The sequence below is a fragment of the Taeniopygia guttata genome, chromosome 2 (genome assembly GCF_048771995.1).
Source record: "Taeniopygia guttata chromosome 2, bTaeGut7.mat, whole genome shotgun sequence".
NCBI classification, from domain to species: Eukaryota; Metazoa; Chordata; class Aves; order Passeriformes; family Estrildidae; genus Taeniopygia; species Taeniopygia guttata.
The window spans coordinates 125,074,226-125,095,855 of NC_133026.1; the positions used below are offsets into that span (position 1 = coordinate 125,074,226).

Below are 21,630 nucleotides of genomic sequence, written 5' to 3' on the forward strand. Positions count from 1 at the left end.
CACGGGAAGGCTGGGAGCTCCTCGGCGCGCGCCCGCAGCCCAAGCGCAGTCCCAAGCTCCGCGTCGCCACAAGCACCTGCCCACGGGCAGCCCCCGGCACACGCGGAGCTTGGATAAATTCCCAGCGAGTCTGTGGGACACCCTCCTGCCTCACGGTCCCGCTTGGGAAAACGTGAAATCTTCCTGTGGCCCGTTCCAAAGGGAATTGGGTTTACAACCCTGGGAGAAAAATGGGAGGGGACGCAGCGGTGCGGACTTGGCTTTACTTTCGGAAGCGGCGGGGGTGACCCCAGGAACGGGCACTGCCGTCTTTCCCTGGACCCCAGGAACGGGCACTGCCGTCTTTCCCTGGACCCCAGGAACGGGCACTGCCGTCTTTCCCTGGACCCCAGGAATGGGCACTGCCGTCTTTCCCTGCCGCACACCTCGTGCCCTGGCGGGACGGGGGCTGGTGGAGCCGCCTTCCCTCTGTTGGAGCGGGCTCTTGAGAGATGGCACTGCCTCCCCCGGGCCACCCCGACGGTGCTGGGGGAAGGCTGGGGAGAGCCTGGGTGACGACGGGCATGGGGCGACAACAGGCACGGACGGGCCAGGGGGCCGGAGCGCTGCAGTCTCCTTATCAGCGCCCGAGGATCGGGGCGTCGCCGCCCGTCGCCTTCAAATCGGGCGCAGCCGCCTCTCCCGCCCCAGCCCGTCCCGTCCCATCCCGTCCTGTCCCGTCCTGTCCCGTGGCGGCAGGGGAGCAGAGCCATGCTGCACTGGGGATACGACGAGCACAACGGTAGGAACAGCGGCCGGGGCCGTCGGGGCGGCCAGCGGGGTCCCGGGGGCAGCGCTCCCCGCCGCTGGGCTCGGCAGCTCCGCGCCCTCGGGAGAGCTGGACGAGCTGAAATGCTTTGCAGCGTGACAGCGAGCCGATTTTTGCCTCGGCATTCTGCAAGGCAGGCGGCTGAGAGGTGTCCGTGCGTGCGGCATCGCCTGCAGAGCCGGGCAGGGCTTGGCCCCGGGTCGGGTCTGCGGCGCTCCCGCTTGGGATTTCGTTCGCTCTTTCAGCTGAGCAGTTGCGTGCACAGATCGAGTACGTGGCTGACAGCTGCACTGATCGGAACTAATGTACCAGCAGTGCTTTTCTGATTCCGGCTCTGCTCTGCTTCTACTACACGGTGGGAAATCCTAGTTACTTGACGGGGTTATTTAAATGTATGACTATGCACCTAAGAGGAGACGCTTTTGGATTTTAGTTGTTCAGTGGTTTCCTTCATCTTGTCAGTCTTTGAAGTCCCAAGATGGGCTCATCAGCAGGCTTGAAGACTTGGCTCTGTTTTGCATCTTTAGTCATGCGAATGCTGCTCCAGTGTTCAGACGGTCTCACAAGTCATGCAAGTAGAAATAAAAGTGGTTTTGTAAATTGTAGGCTCTACTCTGATAAATCACATAGAATATCTTATATTGTCTGTACACAAATAAATGAAATGCTGTGACAGTAAAGGGAGACAGCTGTATATTTGCATGTAGTAATGCGTATAAAAATATACTTTGTGTATATTATTACGTAGACTTTGGAAAACTGTTTGTGCAAGTCTTACCTTTCCTTCCTGGCCGTCTTGTTCCATCTTTTCTGGATGCACTTTTCCTGAAAAACTGGGTGGTGGTGGTGGTAGATCACAGGGATGTTGCAATGATTGGGTGTGTTATCTGCTGTTGTGCAGTCTACCCTACCCCTCCCCTGAAGACGTAAATGGGTCTTGTTTTTCAATTTTTTTTCTCTATACGTTTCTATGCTTTGAGCTTCACCTGCACTGCCTAGATAAGAAGTCCACTTTCCCTCCCTTATCCTATCTCTTCTTGTTTGCTATTCTCAACTTACAGAGAGGGGAGGCTACCAGAATACCTACTGGGTTGACCCTGGACCTTGCTTGAGGCCCTGTCTCTCCTATGAAATTCTATTTACTGCCTGCCTGGTAACATATTTGAGGTGGAATTTGCCTTTCACTTCTTTCTTGGAGCCCCACAGCAGCTGTGGAGTGGATAGTTCCTAACCAGTCCATTCCCTTCACCACACCTTTCACAGGAGATGAGAGGAGGGAGGCATGGATATTGAACACTTCAGTGCTTTTTCCCTAGCATCAGTTTCATTTCTCAGCGTTTTCTCTTCTACTGCATTTGTTTTATTGATTTTGCTTGTTATTATTATTTGATTGAGTAGCAGGTGACGGAAATTGTTCTGATTCTTGAAAAATTTTGTTTGCCTTCATGGAACTGAAAATAGTTTCTCTGAAACTAAGATTACCTTTTGCAATTCAGACAGAAATAAAGTGAAATTAATTAAATGTAGTGCAGGTTGACTGCTTGAAGAGTTGAAAAGACATCTGTGTTCACTCTGAGTTCTGCAATTGCTACTTGCAACACTCACAACATAAGTCATTATGTGCATAAAGTAAACAGGTAAATACTAAAAACATATATGTCTGCATATATAGAGTATCGATGTTTAAGGACATGGGCTCACTGTTAGGTAAAGATTAAAATATTTGGGGATTGACCCAGACTGGACACTAGGTGCCCACCACAGCCACTGTATCACTCCCCTCCTCAGCTGGACAGAGCAGAGAAAATAGACTGAAAGGCTCAGGGATTAAGATAAGGACAGGGGGAGATCACTCTCCAGTCACTTTTCCCAAGACTCACTGTGGGAAAATTAGTTTATTTGTTGCTTATCAAATCAGAGTAGGGTAACAAGAAAATAAAACCTTTAAAACACCTTCCCTCCAACCCTCCCTTTATCGCAGGCCCAACTTCACTCCTGATTTTCTCTATGTCCTCTCCTGCCCCAGCTGTGGTCAGTTCATCACATGTTGTCTCTGCCTCTCCCTTCTCTTCAGCGGCAGGACTACTCACACACACTATGCCCCTGCTCCAGCATGGGGTCCCTCCCATGGAGACAGCCCTCTGTGAACTTCTCCAATGTGAGTGCTTCCCACAGGCTGTAGTTTTTCACAAACTGCTCCAGTATGGATTCCCCAGGGGGCCCCAAGTCCTGCCAACAAACCTGCTCCAGCCTGGGCTTCCGATGAGGTCCTGCCAGGAGCCTGTTCCAGTGTAGGCTGTCCATGAGGTCACAGCTTCCTTCAAGCCACACTTTCTCCAGTTGTGACCCTCCATGGGCTGCAGGTGGATCTCTGCTTCACTGTGGACCTCCATACAGGGCACAGCTGCCTCACCCTGGTCTTCTCTATGGAGCAGGGAATCTCTGTGGTGGCTCTGGGACCATGTCCTCCCCTTCCTCTTGGTGTCTGCAGAGCTGTTTCTCTCACATATTCTCACTCCTCACTTTCAGCTTCTGTTGCATAGTAACTTTTTCCCCTTCTTAAAGCTGTCATCCCAGAGGTGCTAGCACTGTCCCTGATGGGCCCAGCTTTGTCCAGCAGTGGGTCCATCCTGGAACCAGCTGGCACTGGCCCCACTGGACCTGGGGGAAGCTTCAGCAGCTTCTCACAGAACCTGCAGCCTCCCTGCTACGAGTATCTTGTCACACAAACCTAATGCACAAGTTCTCAGTTACTTTGATGCACCTATTTCTGAAATACATGAAGGCATTATTTTATTTCTGTGAAAACTTTGGCCTTTGCTTTCTTGCCACTTTTCTTACCTCACAGTTTTGATTATGCTTATCTGTAGAAGCATAATACTGAAATCTTGAAGACTGACTTCAGTGCGGCATCATGCATGCTTTTCACTGCTGCTCAAGGTTCCTGTCAGGATGGGAATGTTCTTGCCCCTTAAATCCTTTTCCGTTTACAGGGGAATTGCTTTAGTTAAAAGACAAATCAAAAGATGAGTAAGGGTGGAAGGGACCGCAGTGGGAAATCAGTTGACTTCCGTTTACTATTTGTTTAATGAAATATATGGGAATTATTTACATGTATTGTCTGTTACAGCAAAAATTTCTCTTGATCTAGTTACTACAGTAATGCTGAGGCATTTTCTAAATAAAAGGGATATTAATTCATAGAATCATAGAATAATTTTGATTGCAAAAGACCTCTAAGATACTTCAGTCGAGCCATAACCCCTTTTACGTTTTTTCTTTCTGAGAAAAATTACATTGTTTCAATATCTGCTTTTAAAAGGTGCTTAATTTTACCCATAATGAATTTTTAGTTGCTTTTGTTTGAGGTCATCTTACTGTAACCTAATATGCAATCAAATTATTTGCAAAAAAAGAATGAATTTTCTATATATAATAACAAACTGTAAACAAAAAAAATCCAAACTCAAACCCCTTTTCACCTGTACATGTTCCATTTTATGCATGTATAGAGGCGCACTGGAATTCAGCTGTATCCTCTAGTGTCTTCACTGGGCTTGTCTCAAGTTATCCTGTTGGTGAAATTTGTGATCTTCAGCTTCAGCTGGATCAAAATGCAGCACTGAGGTGCTATAGTGAGTTTTGGTTCCTGCCAAATTCTTAACTGCCTTCCTCGTGAAATCTGTTTCATGAACTGGCTGTATGCAATGCTGGTGAGTGGTATGTGCAGCGATAGTCTGACCTAAAAGTGTCAGACAATTCATTGCCTGTGGTAATGCTGTGTCCAAAATAAAGGCATGAAATCATCAGAGCAGATGGTTCAGTTTTTTGTCATAAATCTCAGTCACAATAGCTTTGATTGTTAAGAGCTACTAGAAAACTGCCTCTAGCAAGACAACATTTTCCCAGCAGCAGGAGAGGATTTCATAAGTTCAAAAATTGGTATATTAATCACTTTCATTCAGTAAAGGAAAACATGAAGGGAGGTGAATTAATTAGTTATACTCCCTGGGTATGTCTTAAAGTGCATGTTTAGAAAACTGAAGTGTACATTATTTTTATATGGAGGAATCTAACTCACAATAAAGTTTAACCCTGGGGACCCCACTGACTTAAACCTGATTGTATGACATGTATTTGAGTATCTCTTTCAATAGTAATGACTTTTTTTTTTTTTTTTTTTTTTTTTTTTTTTACAACAGTCATGCACAGAGTTTCATTGGGCTGGGGTCTGTAGAAATGAATTGAGTCAAAGTTTTCCTAGAGTGGCAAAAGCATGATAATTGTAATAGATTGCTGGTAGATTACCTAGTAAGGAATACCTCTTGATATAATCTAGTGGTGTAAAATGAGCTGAAGTTTCTTGATACTTTCCTGTATATTTTGAAAGGTCAGATGTCTGGTAGTTGGTTTACTGGTAGATGTTTAATCACCATAGTGAACCAGTATTTTGTTCATCTGAGCCAAGAACAAGTGCCAAACTAGCAATAATGTCTTTTTAGAACTGAATGTTACTGTTAAATAACTAAGTAGTGACAGAATCACAGCCTTGGGTCCTCTTTTTGGCAACTTTGTATTATTTCTGAATGCAAGTCACCATATTATTTAATTCAAATAACTATAGTTATTTCTGAGACAGAGCAATAGGAGACCAAGTAGTTAAGTGCATAAATATATTTTTGGCTTTTCTCAGTTAAGGAGTATTAGAATTATTAAAATTAAGTAGCAATAAACTTTTTTTAGTAATTCCAAATCTCAGTAGTGAGGTATAAATTATGAAGTGGTGCTTCTTACAAATAAAATTTTGTGTTGCATTCCTAACTACAGGATATTAGGATCTAAATACAATTAAAATTACATTCTAAACTGTATGTACTTATAATATTAAATAGCTTTGATGACCATTCATTAACTGAGGGGAATTAAGTTAAGCAGTTTTATGTTTCAAACCAGTAGGATTTTAATCTTTGGCCTTAGACTCTATTTTCTTATTTAGTTTAGTTAATGAAGTAATCAACAAAAGTACCTTTTAAAAAAATCAAGACTGAAGGCCTTCGTCTTTGTTCTGAGGCTTAAGTCTTAGGCCATTCTTTACAAGTTTTTCCCACTTCTGTTTTTCAGTGCTGCTAAGAGGAGAATCATTCTCTGCCCAGGTGCTGTGCAAGCTGCAGCCCCCCGCGCTGTGGGCGCTTCCTCCCTGATTTACTGCCGGGGTGCATGGGTGCTTTTAGCACCTGTGAGCTTCTGAGCTGTGTTCACTTCTATTGAAGTCAAGGAAAGAAAATGATAGCTTTTGAGGTTAGGCTATTAACCACTGCCTCATACATTTTCATCCTTTTTTGTCATTATTTTTATTTAAGTGCTAAGTCATCCAGAAAGACTCAAACCAAATTTTTGCACTGAGGTCAGTTATCTTCAGTGTAGGGAGATAGTTATGAGGATTTCCAGTGATGCAGATTTTATTTGACCAGGTTCTAATGCTCATATTAAGTATTTCTTATACCCAGTCTCTCAATTGATTTATTATGCTTTTTACCCATTATAAGCCTGGAGGAAAAACAAGTTCTGTGCTCTTCTTAATACTAAAAGATCGTTTGCCCTGCAGACTTTCATCTTTCACTTTTTCCTTTCTTCTTTCCCGTTGCTCTCCCCTCATTTCCATCCTAAACCTTGTTTTCTGTCTTTATAGAATATATTCCCCAGGCAACTTACTCTTCATATTTTTCTTTACCTTCTTATCCAAATATGGTTAAAAAATGGCATGTATATTCTTATTGTGAATTCTTGGGAACTCTCAGATGTTTAGTAAGTAACAACAGATAACTCACACATCTCATCAGTGAAGCTTTTCTTACTATTTTAGGATGTTATTTGCCATTTTCTCATATCCGTATTATTGATTTATTAGCTTTTCAGGTGACATTTTGCTTAGCCTGCTTGGAGGGAGGAAGGTTGAGATGACTGGTATTGATTAACAGCCTCTTTAGTCCTGTAATTTCTACTTAAGTCGGGTCAATGGCACTGCATCTGTGTCTGGAAGGCAGTAGAAGGCAGTAGAAATACAAACCTCACACAGGCACCACTGTACTGAGTGTTCCTGTTCTTTGATTTTGTCAGTGCTACACTAGTGTGTGTGTATGTGTGCCTGTGTGCATGGACACTTCATGATTAGAGGGTGACAGTCTCTCTTTCTTGTGACAGCTGATGTGCACTGTTGGTGGGCTGGGAAGGGGTGATCCGAGGTGCAGCAGTGTTTAGGTTCCAGGCACTGCCATCAGGCTCCAGGAGCCACTCGGGATTTTCTGACATCACCAGTCACCTTTTTTGACATCTCCCCATCTCATTCAGAGTGATCAGTGGAAGATGTGTTCTCAGGTCTTTTGCAGCAAATTGCTAAGGCATAAAAAATTCTTAATACAGAGATTTGCATAGAAGAGAGGTAATCCTTAAAGACACAGTGAGACATGATATGAGGCAGAAATGGCATGTCAAAAATGTATTGGGACATAGTGCCTGTTGGTTACAGGATGCCTGATTTGAATGAGCATTTGTTTTATGTGTCTTTTGCATAGCTGAGTCTCACCTGGGAATAATTATCTACATCCTGTGGCCTTATTTAAAAGGGCATGCAAGGGAAGGGGTCTGGAGAACTGCTATTGCAATATGATGCAGCAAAAGTAGCTGAATTTTTTGATCTGTCTTTTCCTGATGCATCCTTTTTAATTTAAAAGATGCAGATGAGGACAATTCAAGCAGAGTTTCTTTTCATAAAAATGAGGCTGCTGTCAGCAATTTAGACTTCTCCTCCAATGCATTGCAGGGCCTGCCCACTGGAAGGAGGTTTTTCCTGTCGCTAATGGAGACCGTCAGTCACCCATCGACATCAAAACTGAGGATACCAAGTATGATCCCTCCCTCCGTCCTCTAAATCCCAGTTATGATCCAGCTTCTGCTAAAATCATCCTTAACAATGGGCACTCCACCAGTGTGGAGTTTGATGACACCGTCAACAAATCAGGTTTGTTCCTTTATTCTTGCACTGTAACTTCCTCCACCAGTTCCTAAATAGAATGCCTACAGTCTGGGCACATCTCATTGCTGGGTATGAACTCCTTATAAACAGTAAGGCTTTGCTTCTTTGGATGAGAGATTCCTTTTTCTCTGTCCTTCAGAATGATGCAGTGTGGGAACATATTTGGACACAAGTTCGAGGTTGTGTTTCTCAGAAAGTGCTGGGATTCCCTACTTACAGGAGTGGTTTGATCCACCCCCACCAGCTGGATAGTGCAAGCCCCCTGTTTGAAGTGTTGTGTACAATCTTTCAAATGCTGCTCTCTCTCTCTCTCTCTCACTGCAGATGAATCCTTTGTGTCTCATTACAGGTTCATTCCAACCGAATCGCTCAAATCTCTTATCTGAATTTATCTGCAGGTTTGGTTATATGTTTTTCCCCTTTTTACAACCTATACTCAGGCTTCTTATAACAAGTAAGAGCCAATACAGAACAAATTAAATAGATCTCAAGTAATCTCTTTTCTTCTCTGAAAAGTATTATTGCCCAAGTCTTTTCCAGGAGTATGTAGCTTCCCTTTTTGCAAACAATAGTTCTTATTTAGAAGTTCTCTGACATAATCATAGTCTTTGTAATGTTAGTGCCTTCATCTTTGAAACCTTCTCTTGGATTTTGGCCAGGCCAGCATGCCTCCTCTTCTAGCTGTAGGAGTGCAGAATCTTGCAGCAATAAAATCATTTTGTGGCTGTGTGAGGCTTAGCTCGGGATCCAAGACCATATGATGCTTTCACAAGCATCAAAGCCAGAGAGAGACTAATTTTTGATGACCCCTTAGTCCTGAGGACTTACTAGCTCATAGTGGCAAGAGGGAGAGACATAGATGAGGACACCGTCATGTTTTTGTTTCCTGAACAGTTTTAGTTTTAAACTTTCTGTCAGCATTGGATGTTGCCTGAAAGCCACCAGCTGACCATCAATGATCAGTCTGACCTTGTGTCAGGTGCCGTGGAACTTCCCAGAGCTAATCTCTGCTCCGAGCCTAGTAGATGCTGGTGAACTAAAGCACATCTCTTAGAAAAATATACAATCTTGATTTCAAATTTTCCAGTGATGCTGAACCTACCACAGCCTTTGGTAAGTTGTTCTAATTGTTAATTACCCTCACAGTTTAAAAGAAAAAAAGTTAATGAATGTGAATACACCAAGAACCTCTTCCACTCTCTTTACTCCTTTCAAGAAGTGACAGTGTTTCTCTAGGCTTCCCCTGGTACCAAAGTAATGGTGATGGAATCCTCCTCTTACTGCTTTCCCCAGGCCATATCTCCAAGGATATAGTTCATATCATGGCAAAGCACTAATGGATGTTGATCAGATAATTAACGGATGGAATACTCAGTCTCCTTCAGTAGATTCCTTGTTTTCTATGCACGGACCAGATTCTTCAGTCCACAACCATAGATTGAATAATTCACTATTTTCCCTAATATTTGTCACTGACAAACTTTATCAGTATTGTTTTTGTTTTCTTTCAGGTCATTGCTCAAAAAATACTGAATTTTCTAGGGCCCAAATTTGGCTTCTGGGGCACCTCTGTGAAGTAAGAACTCCTGCCATGTGCTGGTTTCATGAACAAATCAAATTAATTGGTACTAAATACATTAGCATCTTCTAATGCATTATTAACTGACTCCCATATGAACTATTTCCTCACTTTGGTCAGCATTGGAACTGGGCTGTCAAGTCTGTAGCTGTTTGTGTAAGTCTGTTTATGCTCTTTGGTACCACATTAACTCCATTCTTTGAAATTGCGCTATTGATCTTCTTCCAGTATTTTTCAAAAGATACTGATATTTGCCTTAAGAATTTCTGACTACCCTCTTCCTTAATTACTGTTGGAATGAAATGGTTTTACCATCTCTGTGTGATGTGGTACAATTACATCAACAGGCCATTTTCCACATTTTTCAGCATAAGTATTTTATGCTGGAGCATTTCTACATAATAGTTTTTCCTCAGCCAGTTAGAACACTGATCTTTACTATTTTCTAGGATCATTTGCATTGAAGTTTACAGTCCTTAAAATAAAGAATTTTAAAGTGCCACTGCTCCATGTCCTCTGTTTGCTAAGTTTATAGGCTGTGAAAATGCATGTTTTATGAGTTGAAGATTTAAGGAAGTTAAATATTTTTCCCCAGAATAAACAGTCCTAGTTCTTTTTCGTTATGCAAGCTACTTGTGTTAGCAAATAGGCAACTTAAAAATTATTCTTTAATCTTTATTTGGTGTATTTTGTTCCTAAAAATATGTAGGTTTTGCACTAAACCTAAAAGAGAAAAAAATTGTTATTGTCCTCCCTACTGCTCTTAATTTTAAAAAAATCTGGCTAAATCTCCCTTCATTTCCCTTTAAAATTTCTGTAATGAGCCAGTAAACTGTTCCAGACTGACTCCCAAACACTCAGAGGACATACAGAGTTGGGAGCATAGAGTGATTTGTTTTGCTGTGAATAAGGAATCTCTCTGATTTTAATTCACATTCCACATTCTCTGTGAAGAGATATTTTGATTCTAAGTCTGACAAGAAAATTATGAGCACTTGCAAAAACAAAATAATGAAAAGCCCACCCATATGCATGCTGCTTTGAATAGAATTAGAACAGAACAGAATATAAGTAGAAAGAAAATTAAATAGAGTAGACTCTTTCAGGTGGAAGGAACCTGCAGCGATCATCTTGTCGAACTGCTTGAGCAGTTCAGGGCTAACCAAAAGTTAAAGGATGTTGTTAAGGGCATTGTCCAAATGCCTCTTAAAATCTGATAAACCTGGGGCTTGACAAGCTTTCTAGGAAGCTTGTTGCAGGGTTTGACCACCATCGTGGTAAGGAAATGCTTCCTAGCATCCAGTTTAAATCTTCTCTGGCACAGCTTTGAGCCCTATCCATGAGTCCTGTCACTAGATACTTGAGACAAGAGACCAGCAGCCCCCTCTCTGCTTTGCCTCCGCAGAAGTAGAGAGCAGCGAGGACACCCCGCAGCCTCCTTTTCTCCAAACTAGACAAGCCCAAATTACACAGCTGTTCCTCATAGGACATGCTTTCCAGCCCTGGCTAATTGTCAGTAATGTTGCAGTTGTACAATGCACATATAGCATTGGCGTAATTTACTTTATGTTAACATAAGCTCCTTTTCCTCAGACTTCAATCTGATATAACTGGATCTAGTTGCAAATGAAGGAAAGAGCCCTGAAAATTGCAGCTCCTCCTATCTTCCACCAAATTTCAAAGACAAAAATAAATTCTGCTGGCATTAAATTTTTATGATTCTGCTCCTTATTCATAAAACCTATATTTTGATCTTAATTTCTTAGTAATTCTTTTGAATATAATCAAGACAGGAAACTCTTGAGTGTTGAAAAAAAGAAGTATTTTCCCATTCTCTGAGAAATATCCAACCTTGACAATAACAGTATACCCTTTAGTGGGTCATAACCCACTAATCTGCCCATAAATGCAATTTTCGTAGTCATATCCTTGACAGGTGAGGGTTTCTGTAGCACTTCCAGGAAACAGAAAGCCATCTGAGACAACTTATGAGCAGGAGCAGAGGAGTGTCCGAAGACGGAATTCTGGTGTGAGGTTAGAGGATGTGGATAGAGACTCTAGTTCTCTCGGTGAAGCCTTTTCCTCTGCTTGGGTTTCCAGTGCTGACTGGGGGGCCACTCAGTGGGACCTACAGGCTGCGCCAGATTCACTTCCACTGGGGATCCAATGATGAAGCTGGCTCTGAGCACACTGTGGATGGGATGAAGTATGCAGCAGAGGTAAGGCTTTACATGGAGTCATCTGTACCTCTAAGCTTGTGACTAGTTCTCCATTGCAATAATATGTTACCCTTCCTCTTCCTGCTTTTCATCTTCCCCTCATTTTATCAAAAGACGAGTGGTCTTCCTGAAGTGTTTTGATCCTTTCTCAAAGGAGAACCTCTTTGAAAGCTTTGCAGAGGATTAAAAAAGGAGTACAGAAGACAAGAGCTTGATAAGAGCAAGACTTAATGTTCAAGAGTTATTTTAAACTTTGTCTTTCATTGTTTCTTCCTTGGAGAACATTTTCAAAGTCATCTTCAATGACAAACCACAGAATTATTGGATTTGGGGCCTATGTAGTGTAAATTATGTAGTGTAAATGCACGACTTAAGAACGTTGCATTTTGTGGTGCACTTAGCAATGTGGTGGTTATGACTTTGAGAACCATGCTTTGATATCTTGGGATGCCTGCTGTCTGTGGGGTGGCTGCTGTCTGTGGGGTACTGTGCTTCAGTGGAGGTGGTGTGCCACAGGGAGAAGTGCACCATCTGCTCTGGCATGGAGCATTCACTCCTGCTCTGTCTTTGGCGTATTTGAGTAATCTGCAGGAGAAAGTTCTCAGTATGAGATTCCTCTTTGCAAATGGAAGTAACATGGAATATTTTCAGGAGATTGATATATTTGAAAACATATGATTCAGACAGTGTCAGAGTTTTCTGGGGTTAAAAAGAAGTAAAAAGTGTAAAAATAAATGGACAAATGAAAGGCATAATACTGCAGAAGAAAGAGATGTAATGTATGCACTGTGATGTGATCAGATTTTACTGGAAATTGTATAAGAGATACTAATCAGGAAAAAAGATTGGTTTTCTAACACAAATGGGGAAAAGTGACATTTGCAGTGTTTAAAGGCTTATGTTTTCCACAGGAACCAGGTGAGATGGAATATAAAGAATTAATAGAGGTGCTTTAAAACCATTAAGTACCAACCCCAAATTTCTAGCTGAGAAAATATATGTTTCCCATCTAAGAAACCAAATGGAACGAGAAAATATCTCTGAATTTCTAGCCAGTCTAAAAGCCTTTCTGTTACCTGTTGGTTGGGTAACGCTCCACAAGAAGCTCTCTAGATGTCACTTTGGCTTTGGGATATGAAACTCAGAATTAAAACCAAGGCTTCTGAATATTGCTCACACAAAAGAAAATACCTCAGAAGGAGACATGAAGATGTTTTCAGTGCTCACCTTTGTAAGGAAGATGTGCAAGGTTTGAAGAAAAAGCATCTACTGAATTGAAGAAAGAATTAATGTACAGGTAAGGAAGACTGCAAGGTTTGGCCCTTAAGCCCACCAGGAAGCAGAAGGGATCCATTGCTCCATTCTCTGTGACAGCATACAGTCTGATCAAGGTCGCTTCACAAGCTGCAGTGACACCACGGTGGTAAGACAGGATATATTCCTTAGAGAAGTCACACACCATTGAGAACGGGTCTGTACCCAAAAGTGTTTCACACTCTGTTTGGGGCTCTGGTTTTTGGAGGGTTACCTTCTGGGGTTTTTTTTGGCAAAGCTATGAGGGAGTGGGAGTGAGCTTTTAGTAGCTGTGGGAATTTTCTCTTTTTTTTTTTTTTTTGGTTTTTTTTTTTTTTTTGTTGGGTGTTCTTTTTGATGGTGTTTTTTTTTTTCCCCCCGATATCCACAATAAAGGTAATTTCTGACTGAGAGTATCTGTTTCCTTTTTGTGTATGTAAAAATGTAATTGTTTAAAAGTTGTTCATCATAGGCTCTGTGAACTTACAATAGGGAGCAGTGCAGACACTATGAACCCCAGGATATTAATGCACTTGAGAAAGGTCTAATGTATAATATTCTTAGCAACTTTCCTTCAAGGATTTCTAAAGCTGTGAACCAGCATGGATGTCATCATGGCTGTACATATCCTTACTTGCTGCAAGTAATGTTTCATCACTTTAGAGCCAAAATGCTTAAAATGTTGATGCCAATTAAGACCAAGAGTTCCATTTTATAGATATGGAAAATTGTAACTTGTAGAGGTTAAGCAAGGATTGATATTTAGAATAAAAATCTTCATACTTCTAGATCCCTATTTCAACCATGCAGCTATGTTGCTTCAGATAGAAATCCTTTAAAACAGGTTTCAGCTTTCCTAAATTTTTCTTACTTTACTTGTCCTGTAGGTGCTATGTTCCAAAAGGAAGCCTTTTTTTTTTTATGGGTTCATCCCAGTTTAAGTAATTCAATTAGTTGTTTTTCAGCATTCTTAAAGTTCAAAATCTGAAAAGATGGTCACCAATTTTAGAAAAGCCAATCTCATGCCCTGTTTCTGAGCATCTTTAACTAAAAATTATATGTAATAAGATTTACTAATCCTTTGAGGATTTGTGAAAGATTTGTGAAGTAATTAGAGTTAAGTGCTGTGTGAGTGTGCTCTCTCCAGTTTGGCAGTCAGAATATTGCTCAAGGTTGGAACAACCTGGAATTCTTGGGAACCAGAAGCTCCTGTCATGAAGTATGGTCAGGAATTAGGAAACCTAATTTTACAGCAGGTACTTAAGTGGCATGGAAATAGGCATCACGGGCTTTTCCTCTTCCATCCTGGCTGGGTAGTGCCTTTAAGCTTCTTAAGCAAATATGACAGGACACTTCCAGAATAATGCATGCTGGAAATGCAAATGCTCAAACCTGAGATAATCAAGCTTCTTGTAAGGGTGTCACTACTGGTAGTCATAGAAAACAACATTTGGAAAGTGTCAAAAATAAAATGCTGATGTTCCCTTAAGCTAAAGAAGGGAAAAGGGGTCAGTGCAAGTTTAATACGTATTTGCCTGTTTTCCAGCCATTTATGTGGATGATTAATGTTGCTTGATTAAAAGAAAAAAGAGGAGTAAAATACTAATGACATCCTCATGAATTTCAATCACTTTTTAGAATCAGATGTACTAAAAATGGATTTAAAACTTCTAGTTATATAACCACTGGCTTTTTTTTTTGTCTTAACTTCTCCGTTCAAAATATGGGGACCCAACAGCAATTTGACAGGCACTGTGATGTGCCGATTGCTGCTAAATTTTTAATAATCTTAGCCACCGGAAATGCTTTTGCCATTTGTGTGATCTACATATTTACTGATTTCATTAAATTTCTGCATTTAGAACACTGAATGATTCTACATACAAAAGAGTGAAATAAAAGTAAAGTTGTAATATTAATTTGCCACTAGAGTTCAGTGAAAGTTGATGCTGTCTGTGTCTCTTGCTTTTCAGCTTCATGTGGTCCATTGGAATGCAGAGAAATATTCCAGTTTTGTTGAGGCAGCTTGTCAGTCAGATGGACTGGCAGTCATGGCTGTATTTCTGAAGGTAAGAAGAGAATGCTTCATCCTTCATAATAAATCTGCATTATAAACCCAAAGAGATAATGGTTGTGGTTTGTATAAGAATTGCTAAAGAGATACTTGTTTTATACTTATTTCCTTCATAGTGTTTAGCTGCCGATATAGAAAGCTGTGCTTCCTTTAAGAATAAAAATATCAGCTTAACAGATTTTTCAAGACAGTCAAATTCTTCAGTTTGCCTAGTCTGCAAGCCCAAACAACATTAGTTGTGGAACTTAATTCAGCTGCCCCTATTTAGATCCCAGTAACTTGTTCTTGACTAGCATGTTCCTTTAGGGGGACAGCTTGATTTAAATGCTTTCTTAATGGTTTGTTTCTGAGCTGGTAGCTTCTTCTAGAAAATAATAATAATTAAATAATGCAAAACCAGAAACTGAAGAATTTCCTAATAATTATTTTATACCCTTTTTTTGCCTTTTCTACCTGTTCTAAGATTAAATTCGTGCTACAGCTTCACTGAATTCTGTATGAAGAAGCAGATGGGGACTTCACACAATCAGTGGCAAAAGATAGGGCTTTGGTTAATTCTGTGGTTTCTGGTGGCTGACAACAGCTTCCTGAGAACAGCTAGTATGGGTGCTGGCACAGAGAGCCATTCCACGCAGCAGTTGCAAAGAACTGCTTCAGCAATTCAGTAATTCTGTCTTTCCAGTTTGCATTACAGTGACTCAAGGGAAGTATCATTGGATTTCTTAGCACACAAATTCAGTTTGGAATGTTCTCATGTAAGAACATTGTTTTCAATGTTATAAGCAGTTTACATTTTTGATGTTAGTCTGTAACTTTTCATATCCTGCATATTAAAACAAAATATAAAAGATAAATAGTTTCTATATCCCTGTAGTGACAAATTCATAATTCTTTTGTAGCTGAAGTAATTACTATGGGTACCCAGAATGCTATCAGCAAGGGAGTGAATCTTCTTTATGACCAGTATTATTACTAAACACCAACTAGTCACAGGCGTCTACTCACAAAATGCATCAGATCTTTCAGTCACTTCAGTTATATAAAGCAATTTCATTATGCATTTGCTTTTTTATTAGTTTTTGTTGCTTTTTTCTGGAGTTCCAGTGTTTTTGTTTTTTTTTTTCTTTGGTGTTAATAGATTGGTGAATGCAACCCTCAACTGAACAAGATTACTGACCGCTTGGACACCATCAGAATCAAGGTGAACAAGTGCTTCTAAAAGAATGCTAGCTAATAGTGGTGTTGCTTTTGTTGTTGTTTTTTTATTATTTTTTGGTAGGTTTTTTTTATTTTTTGAAACCTGACTGCTACTCCCTGCACCTTCATGTTTCATATCTCTACTGATTGATCCTGATTTGAGACAGTTTATATGCATTCTGTTTAAGTTGAAAACTAAGTAGACAAAAAATAATTTTTACACAGTTAAAGATTAGAGGAATTTGTTAATTCTTCACAGAACCCAGTCTCTGATAAATCTGTTGCTATGAGGATAGTAACAGGGGAAAAACATACTTTGTGGAAAGCTGTAAAAAAGATGAGGGAAAGACTTCCTTCCCTGTTTTGATGAGGTACAGGGTAAGAAATAACCTACAGCTTGTGAGAGTGAAATCAGCCAGACTCTCAACATGGTGTTCAGACAGACATCTGTGGCCTGATATCCAGTACAGGGGGAAGAAGAAGTAATTCCTGGGAGGAGTGGGAAGGGAAGCCAGTAGCAAAAACCTGTGGGGTTACTCTGCCAGCCCTACAGAGACCTCATTGAAAGCCAAACATCTTCTCTCTTATCCCCTCAACTTCCATTTCATGGTCTTCTGTAACTTAAAGGTGACATCTGAAAGGTGTCATGGTATCTGTGCCCTGCTGGCATCAAGGAAAGTCACAGCAAAGCTGTCACTGTCATCAAAAGGGCAGTGATGAGGATCTCCTGTCATCACCCAAGATAGTGCCAGCCCACTTGATAATGGAACAAGCTCTACCTCCTTTGGCACGATTTACTTTGGCCTCTTGCTTTTAAATAATATTGCCCTGGTATTTCTTTTTCGTTTATTTCTTTCCAGGGAAAAAAAGCACTATTCACAAACTTCGACCCCAGCTGTCTGCTTCCCAAGTCCCTGGACTACTGGACTTATTTTGGCTCTCTCACTGTTCCACCCCTTCTTGAAAGTGTCATCTGGATTGTTCTGAGAGAGCCCATAAATGTTTGTTCTGAGCAGGTATCTTTGGATTTTTCACTGCTATAAAAATGTCGCTTTTGTAAGAATGGAAATTGTAAATGCCACCCAAAATTATGGGTTTTTGGAGACCTTGGCACTGCAGACCTTACAAGATTTTCAAAAGTCAAAATTTGTATATCAAATTTATTCTGACTAGTTGCCTTTCTTGTTGTAACAGCTATTTATTATTATTTTTTAAAAAGAATCTGCATAATCTAACAATTAATAAACAAAAATTACCAATAGCAAACTTTAAAAAAAAATTCTGGTGATGCTTAGAAATTCTGGAAGTCCAGTTGATTTAATTATTTGCAAATTGAGCATTATCTGCTCAAACCTCATCTGGCAGACAAGTAGTAAATGTCTTCTTGCATTCTAAATACATAAAACTTGATGAATTTACTAGAATTGTGAAAAGAGAATACTACTGTAATAAGTTTGGGTTATGCTAGGCTGTTTTAGGAGAGCTGTGATTCGACATAAACGAGTCTATTTACAAGAGTCTATTTACATTTATTGTTAAGGCTTCTTGCTGTACCTTAACTTGGCAACAGTGACACCCAGCGGGCTGATCCTCCTAGGTGTAAAGTATTTCTGAGTAGAGACCGTAAATATACTCAGCAGAAGTGGTGACTTCAGTCTTTTCTGTAAATATTAAGACAGTTCCCTGAATTGATTGTTTGCTAGGAAACCTTAGATTTCTGTTTGTAACTGATTTGAAGTCATTTATTTGCTCAATGTGTGTATTTTTCTCATCTGTATTTCTTCCTCACTCCCCTCAATCTGGCTTTGTAAGGCTCACTGCAACGTGTTTGGATCTAGGATTGAAAACTTGTCTTAAAAACAAGCCATTTTTCAGGTTTAAAGCTTCTTATTTGGGCAAATCTTTAATTAATGCATTCTAAAATGTGAAATGCTGTATATAAACAGCCGCATGTAACAAGCTCAGGAAACATGGTGTGGGAAAGTGTCAAGTATAGTGATCCTTTATTAGTCATTTTTCATAAACTTTAGCTCTATCTTATGTATTAAAGTAGAAATTGCTATATTCTTATCAATATAAACATGCATGCAGCTAAAGTGTTTGCTTCCAGTAATGTCCACCATTGTGATTGATTAGTCAGCACTGTGACTAATATTGTTCTACCATTTAATTTTATTCCTCAAATTTGTATTTCTGTAGGGCTTTAGAGTTTACTACAGACTTTTTGTTGCACTTTTCAGGTTGAAAGAAATTAAAAATAGCTTTTAAGTTTTTAGAAACTTACAGGACCCTGAAATACAAACATTAGTTTCAGAATGGGGTGAAGCAATATAGGATTGACCTTTTTTATTCCTAATATCATTATGATGCAATGTGCCATTACAAATAAATGCTCTATTATAATGGAATGGTTTTTGTACTGTCCTACATTTTGTAACCTAGGAGGGGAGTAAAGTGATATGTAGAAATAGTTAACTATTGCAAAGATTTGAAATTAAACAAAATTCTATACTTAGGTCAGAAATCAGGCTCAGATTTCCCAAGGTTTAGACATGGAGCTCTGATGGGGTTTCTGCTGAGATCAGCATATGCTGTGCTATAAATAAGTGCTTGTCCTGTATCATCACAGGAGAAGAATTTGGAATCTCTCCTGGTTTGAGTGAGTGCTAGTTGCAGAAGCTTTCTGTAGCACCAAAGATGGTGTGGTTCTTCCAGGTAAATTGTAAATATACTCTTTGAAGAAGGAACCATTTGCAGAATGTTTGTATGGTAAGAAACATAATCTTATATTTTGGCAAAAAGCATTTCAGAATCTCCAAACAATGAAATATAACTAAAAATATATATAACCCCTTGTTTAGATTAGGTTATGGAAGACAGTGTAAATGAAGGAAACAAGTAATCCTTATGCTCAGTTTCATGTTGACATGTATTTTGGGACATTTTCGCAGTAGTCATCCCCTTTTTCATTTACAATAACAGAAATGGTGAAATTGCCATTCCCCTCATGACTTAATAAAATACAGTTCTGTTCTTTCAGGTGGAAAAACATGACATGTGCCTGTAATAGCTAGATGTTTTTTGATTAGTGTTGATATGAGAGTTTTCTGCTGAACCTTGTGTGTCTTTTGGTTACAGCTGGCCAAATTCCGCAGCCTGCTGAGCACTGCTGAGGATGAGGTCGCCTGCTGCTTGCTGAGAAACTTCCGGCCTCCCCAGCCTCTAAGGGGACGAGAAGTCAGAAGGAATTAAAGGAGTATACCCAGAGTAGGCTCCCTCTGAAACCAAAGGCTGAATTCATTTTAATAGTTAATATACTTTGAGATTTCTCTTTTTAGTTGTTTTAACTAATAGGTGTTGTTTTATTGGTGGTTTCCATGCAATCATTTCTCATAGGCAAGTATGTCCAGAGTTATCACAGATTCATTGATATTAACAGGTCTGACTGGGTTTGAGTGCATTGGCTTGGAAGCACTAGGCCATCAGCATTGCATACACACAGGTCACTGCTAATCATAAGGGTCAAATGTGGTGAAGGAGTTGCCCAGATTTTGCCAGCAAATTGCTGAATAGGATCCTTGGTATTATTGACAGTATAGGGTGTTCTGGGATAATTCTTCTGATCTCTAACATAACACTTAGCTTCTGTAAAAACCTCACATTGCAGTTCTCAAAGAAAACATATTTCAAGGATGATGTAATTTCATTGCTGACTTCTGCAATACTGTGCTTACTTTCCTACAAAAAACAGTAATGATTAGCAGTATTTAAGTAAAACAGATATTTATATGATCCTGTTATTCTGGCTGCTTCATAGAAGTAATGATGTACTGATTGATGAGTTTTTTATAAGCAAATAGTAAGGATTTTGTATATTGCAAGATCATGTCAGGTAGATTGGGTATTCCTGAATTTCACAATGTCACACAATGAAATTGTCCTGAAACCTGAAAACTGCAAGGTGGAAAGGCACAGAGGGAGCTGTTTGTGCCTAAATCCAGTTTGTTGCGTTTGGTGAAAAATAAGGGGTTATTACACAATATCCATGTAAACATCATACTTTTGCCACTTAAACTCAAGAGGCAGGGATAGCTGTTGTTCCAGACCATTGCACACTGCAGTGTGAACCACATGCTGCTTACCTCTCATCTCACTGTGGAGCACAGTCCTGCCCAGGTATAGAATGTGTCAAGGTGCTGGCTGATGTTCTGCTTCATAGTTGAACTTCAGTGGTTGCACTTACATTCCAAGACCAAAGAGAATAGTCAGATAGAGCCAAAGAAATTGGAATCAAGTCAACATTGAATAAAAAGTTCAGCCCTCAATAGCAATATGTTGAAACGTCTGTCTTTATGAGTTGACTTGACCCAGTGTTTCTCTCAGGAGCTTTTTTTATCTGAATATAATTGGTTTTTTTTACACCAAATATTTTTATTAATGAGCATGCCATAGGATGTAGCTTAGGATAGAATTATATTTACTCTCAAGCTGTGAGAACTGCATAGTGAAATCCAGTGAGTGATACCTGAAAAAGGCAGCTAGAGGTTTTACTGGCAGCAACTAACACCAATCTCTGTAGGACTTCTGACAAATTCATCTTCCATAACTTCTCTCCTTGAATTCATTTCTAAATAGGTTTTATATGCTTTGCCTTTTACCTCAGTGGGTCATTTGATCTTAGATGAACAAACATGAGGGAAATCACAATCAGGATTGACATTATATGCTGTTTTAGAGCAATAAATTAGACATAGACATAGAGATATTTTATCTTAGTTTAAGATATGTGGATTTTTTTGTTTTCCCCTCCCCAGAATATAGCTATTCTATCCTGCAAGGCCTCCCAATGCCTTTTGAATATTTTCTGAAGAAAAATACAAACAGACCATTGGAGAAATAAAAGGCATTTAGCAGAACTGCTAAAAAAGCAGGAATGTGTTGTATGTTTTCACTCCCTTTTTTAGACTTAGGATTGATCTCACATGTTTCCCTGTTATGTGAGTAGCTACAGAATGTGGAAAAAAATATTTACAAATTGCAGGAAGGATACAAAGGATTAGTTAGTCTCAGAAGAGAAAAGAATAAGGCTACTGCTTCATAGTGTAAACAGAAGTTTTGCGTATTTCTTACCTATTGTAAACAGTGGAGTTGATTAAATTCTTTTATATTTATAAGGATTTTACAAAATAAAATATGGATTTTATGAATGTGTCTTGTATTTTCTATTGAAGTGACTAAAGTTTTACAGAGAAGGCTATACTTTTATAGTTAACACCTGCAACTTTCAGTTTGGAAAAAATTGTCACCCATTGTTTGAAGTCTGTCTTTGGGTAGTGTAGTATTAGTGTCTCTATAAAATATTTTTGGGAGTAGTATCAATTCTGAAAGTTTCTGATAGTGCATTTTTTGAATTTTTGACTATTTTTA

The 21,630-nt window shown here is 39.8% G+C and overlaps 1 protein-coding gene across 2 annotated transcripts; it reads left to right on the forward strand.

Annotated features, from left to right (window-relative positions):
- The first annotated feature begins 627 nt into the window (after nucleotides 1-627).
- Nucleotides 628-21,406, forward strand: LOC100219287 (carbonic anhydrase 13). 2 transcript variants are annotated; one of them, XM_004175250.6, is made up of 7 exons: nucleotides 630-781; nucleotides 7,629-7,826; nucleotides 11,521-11,639; nucleotides 14,906-15,001; nucleotides 16,145-16,207; nucleotides 17,064-17,219; nucleotides 19,342-21,406. In XM_004175250.6, the coding sequence occupies exons 1-7, from the start codon at nucleotides 751-753 to the stop codon at nucleotides 19,453-19,455; spliced, it is 777 nt and encodes a 258-aa protein (XP_004175298.1). In that variant the 5' UTR covers nucleotides 630-750; the 3' UTR covers nucleotides 19,456-21,406. The 2 variants fall into 2 exon arrangements, with proteins under 2 accessions (XP_072780902.1, XP_004175298.1); XM_072924801.1 differs by lacking the exon at nucleotides 17,064-17,219 and having other exon boundaries at nucleotides 628-781.
- Nucleotides 21,407-21,630: the final 224 nt, after the last annotated feature.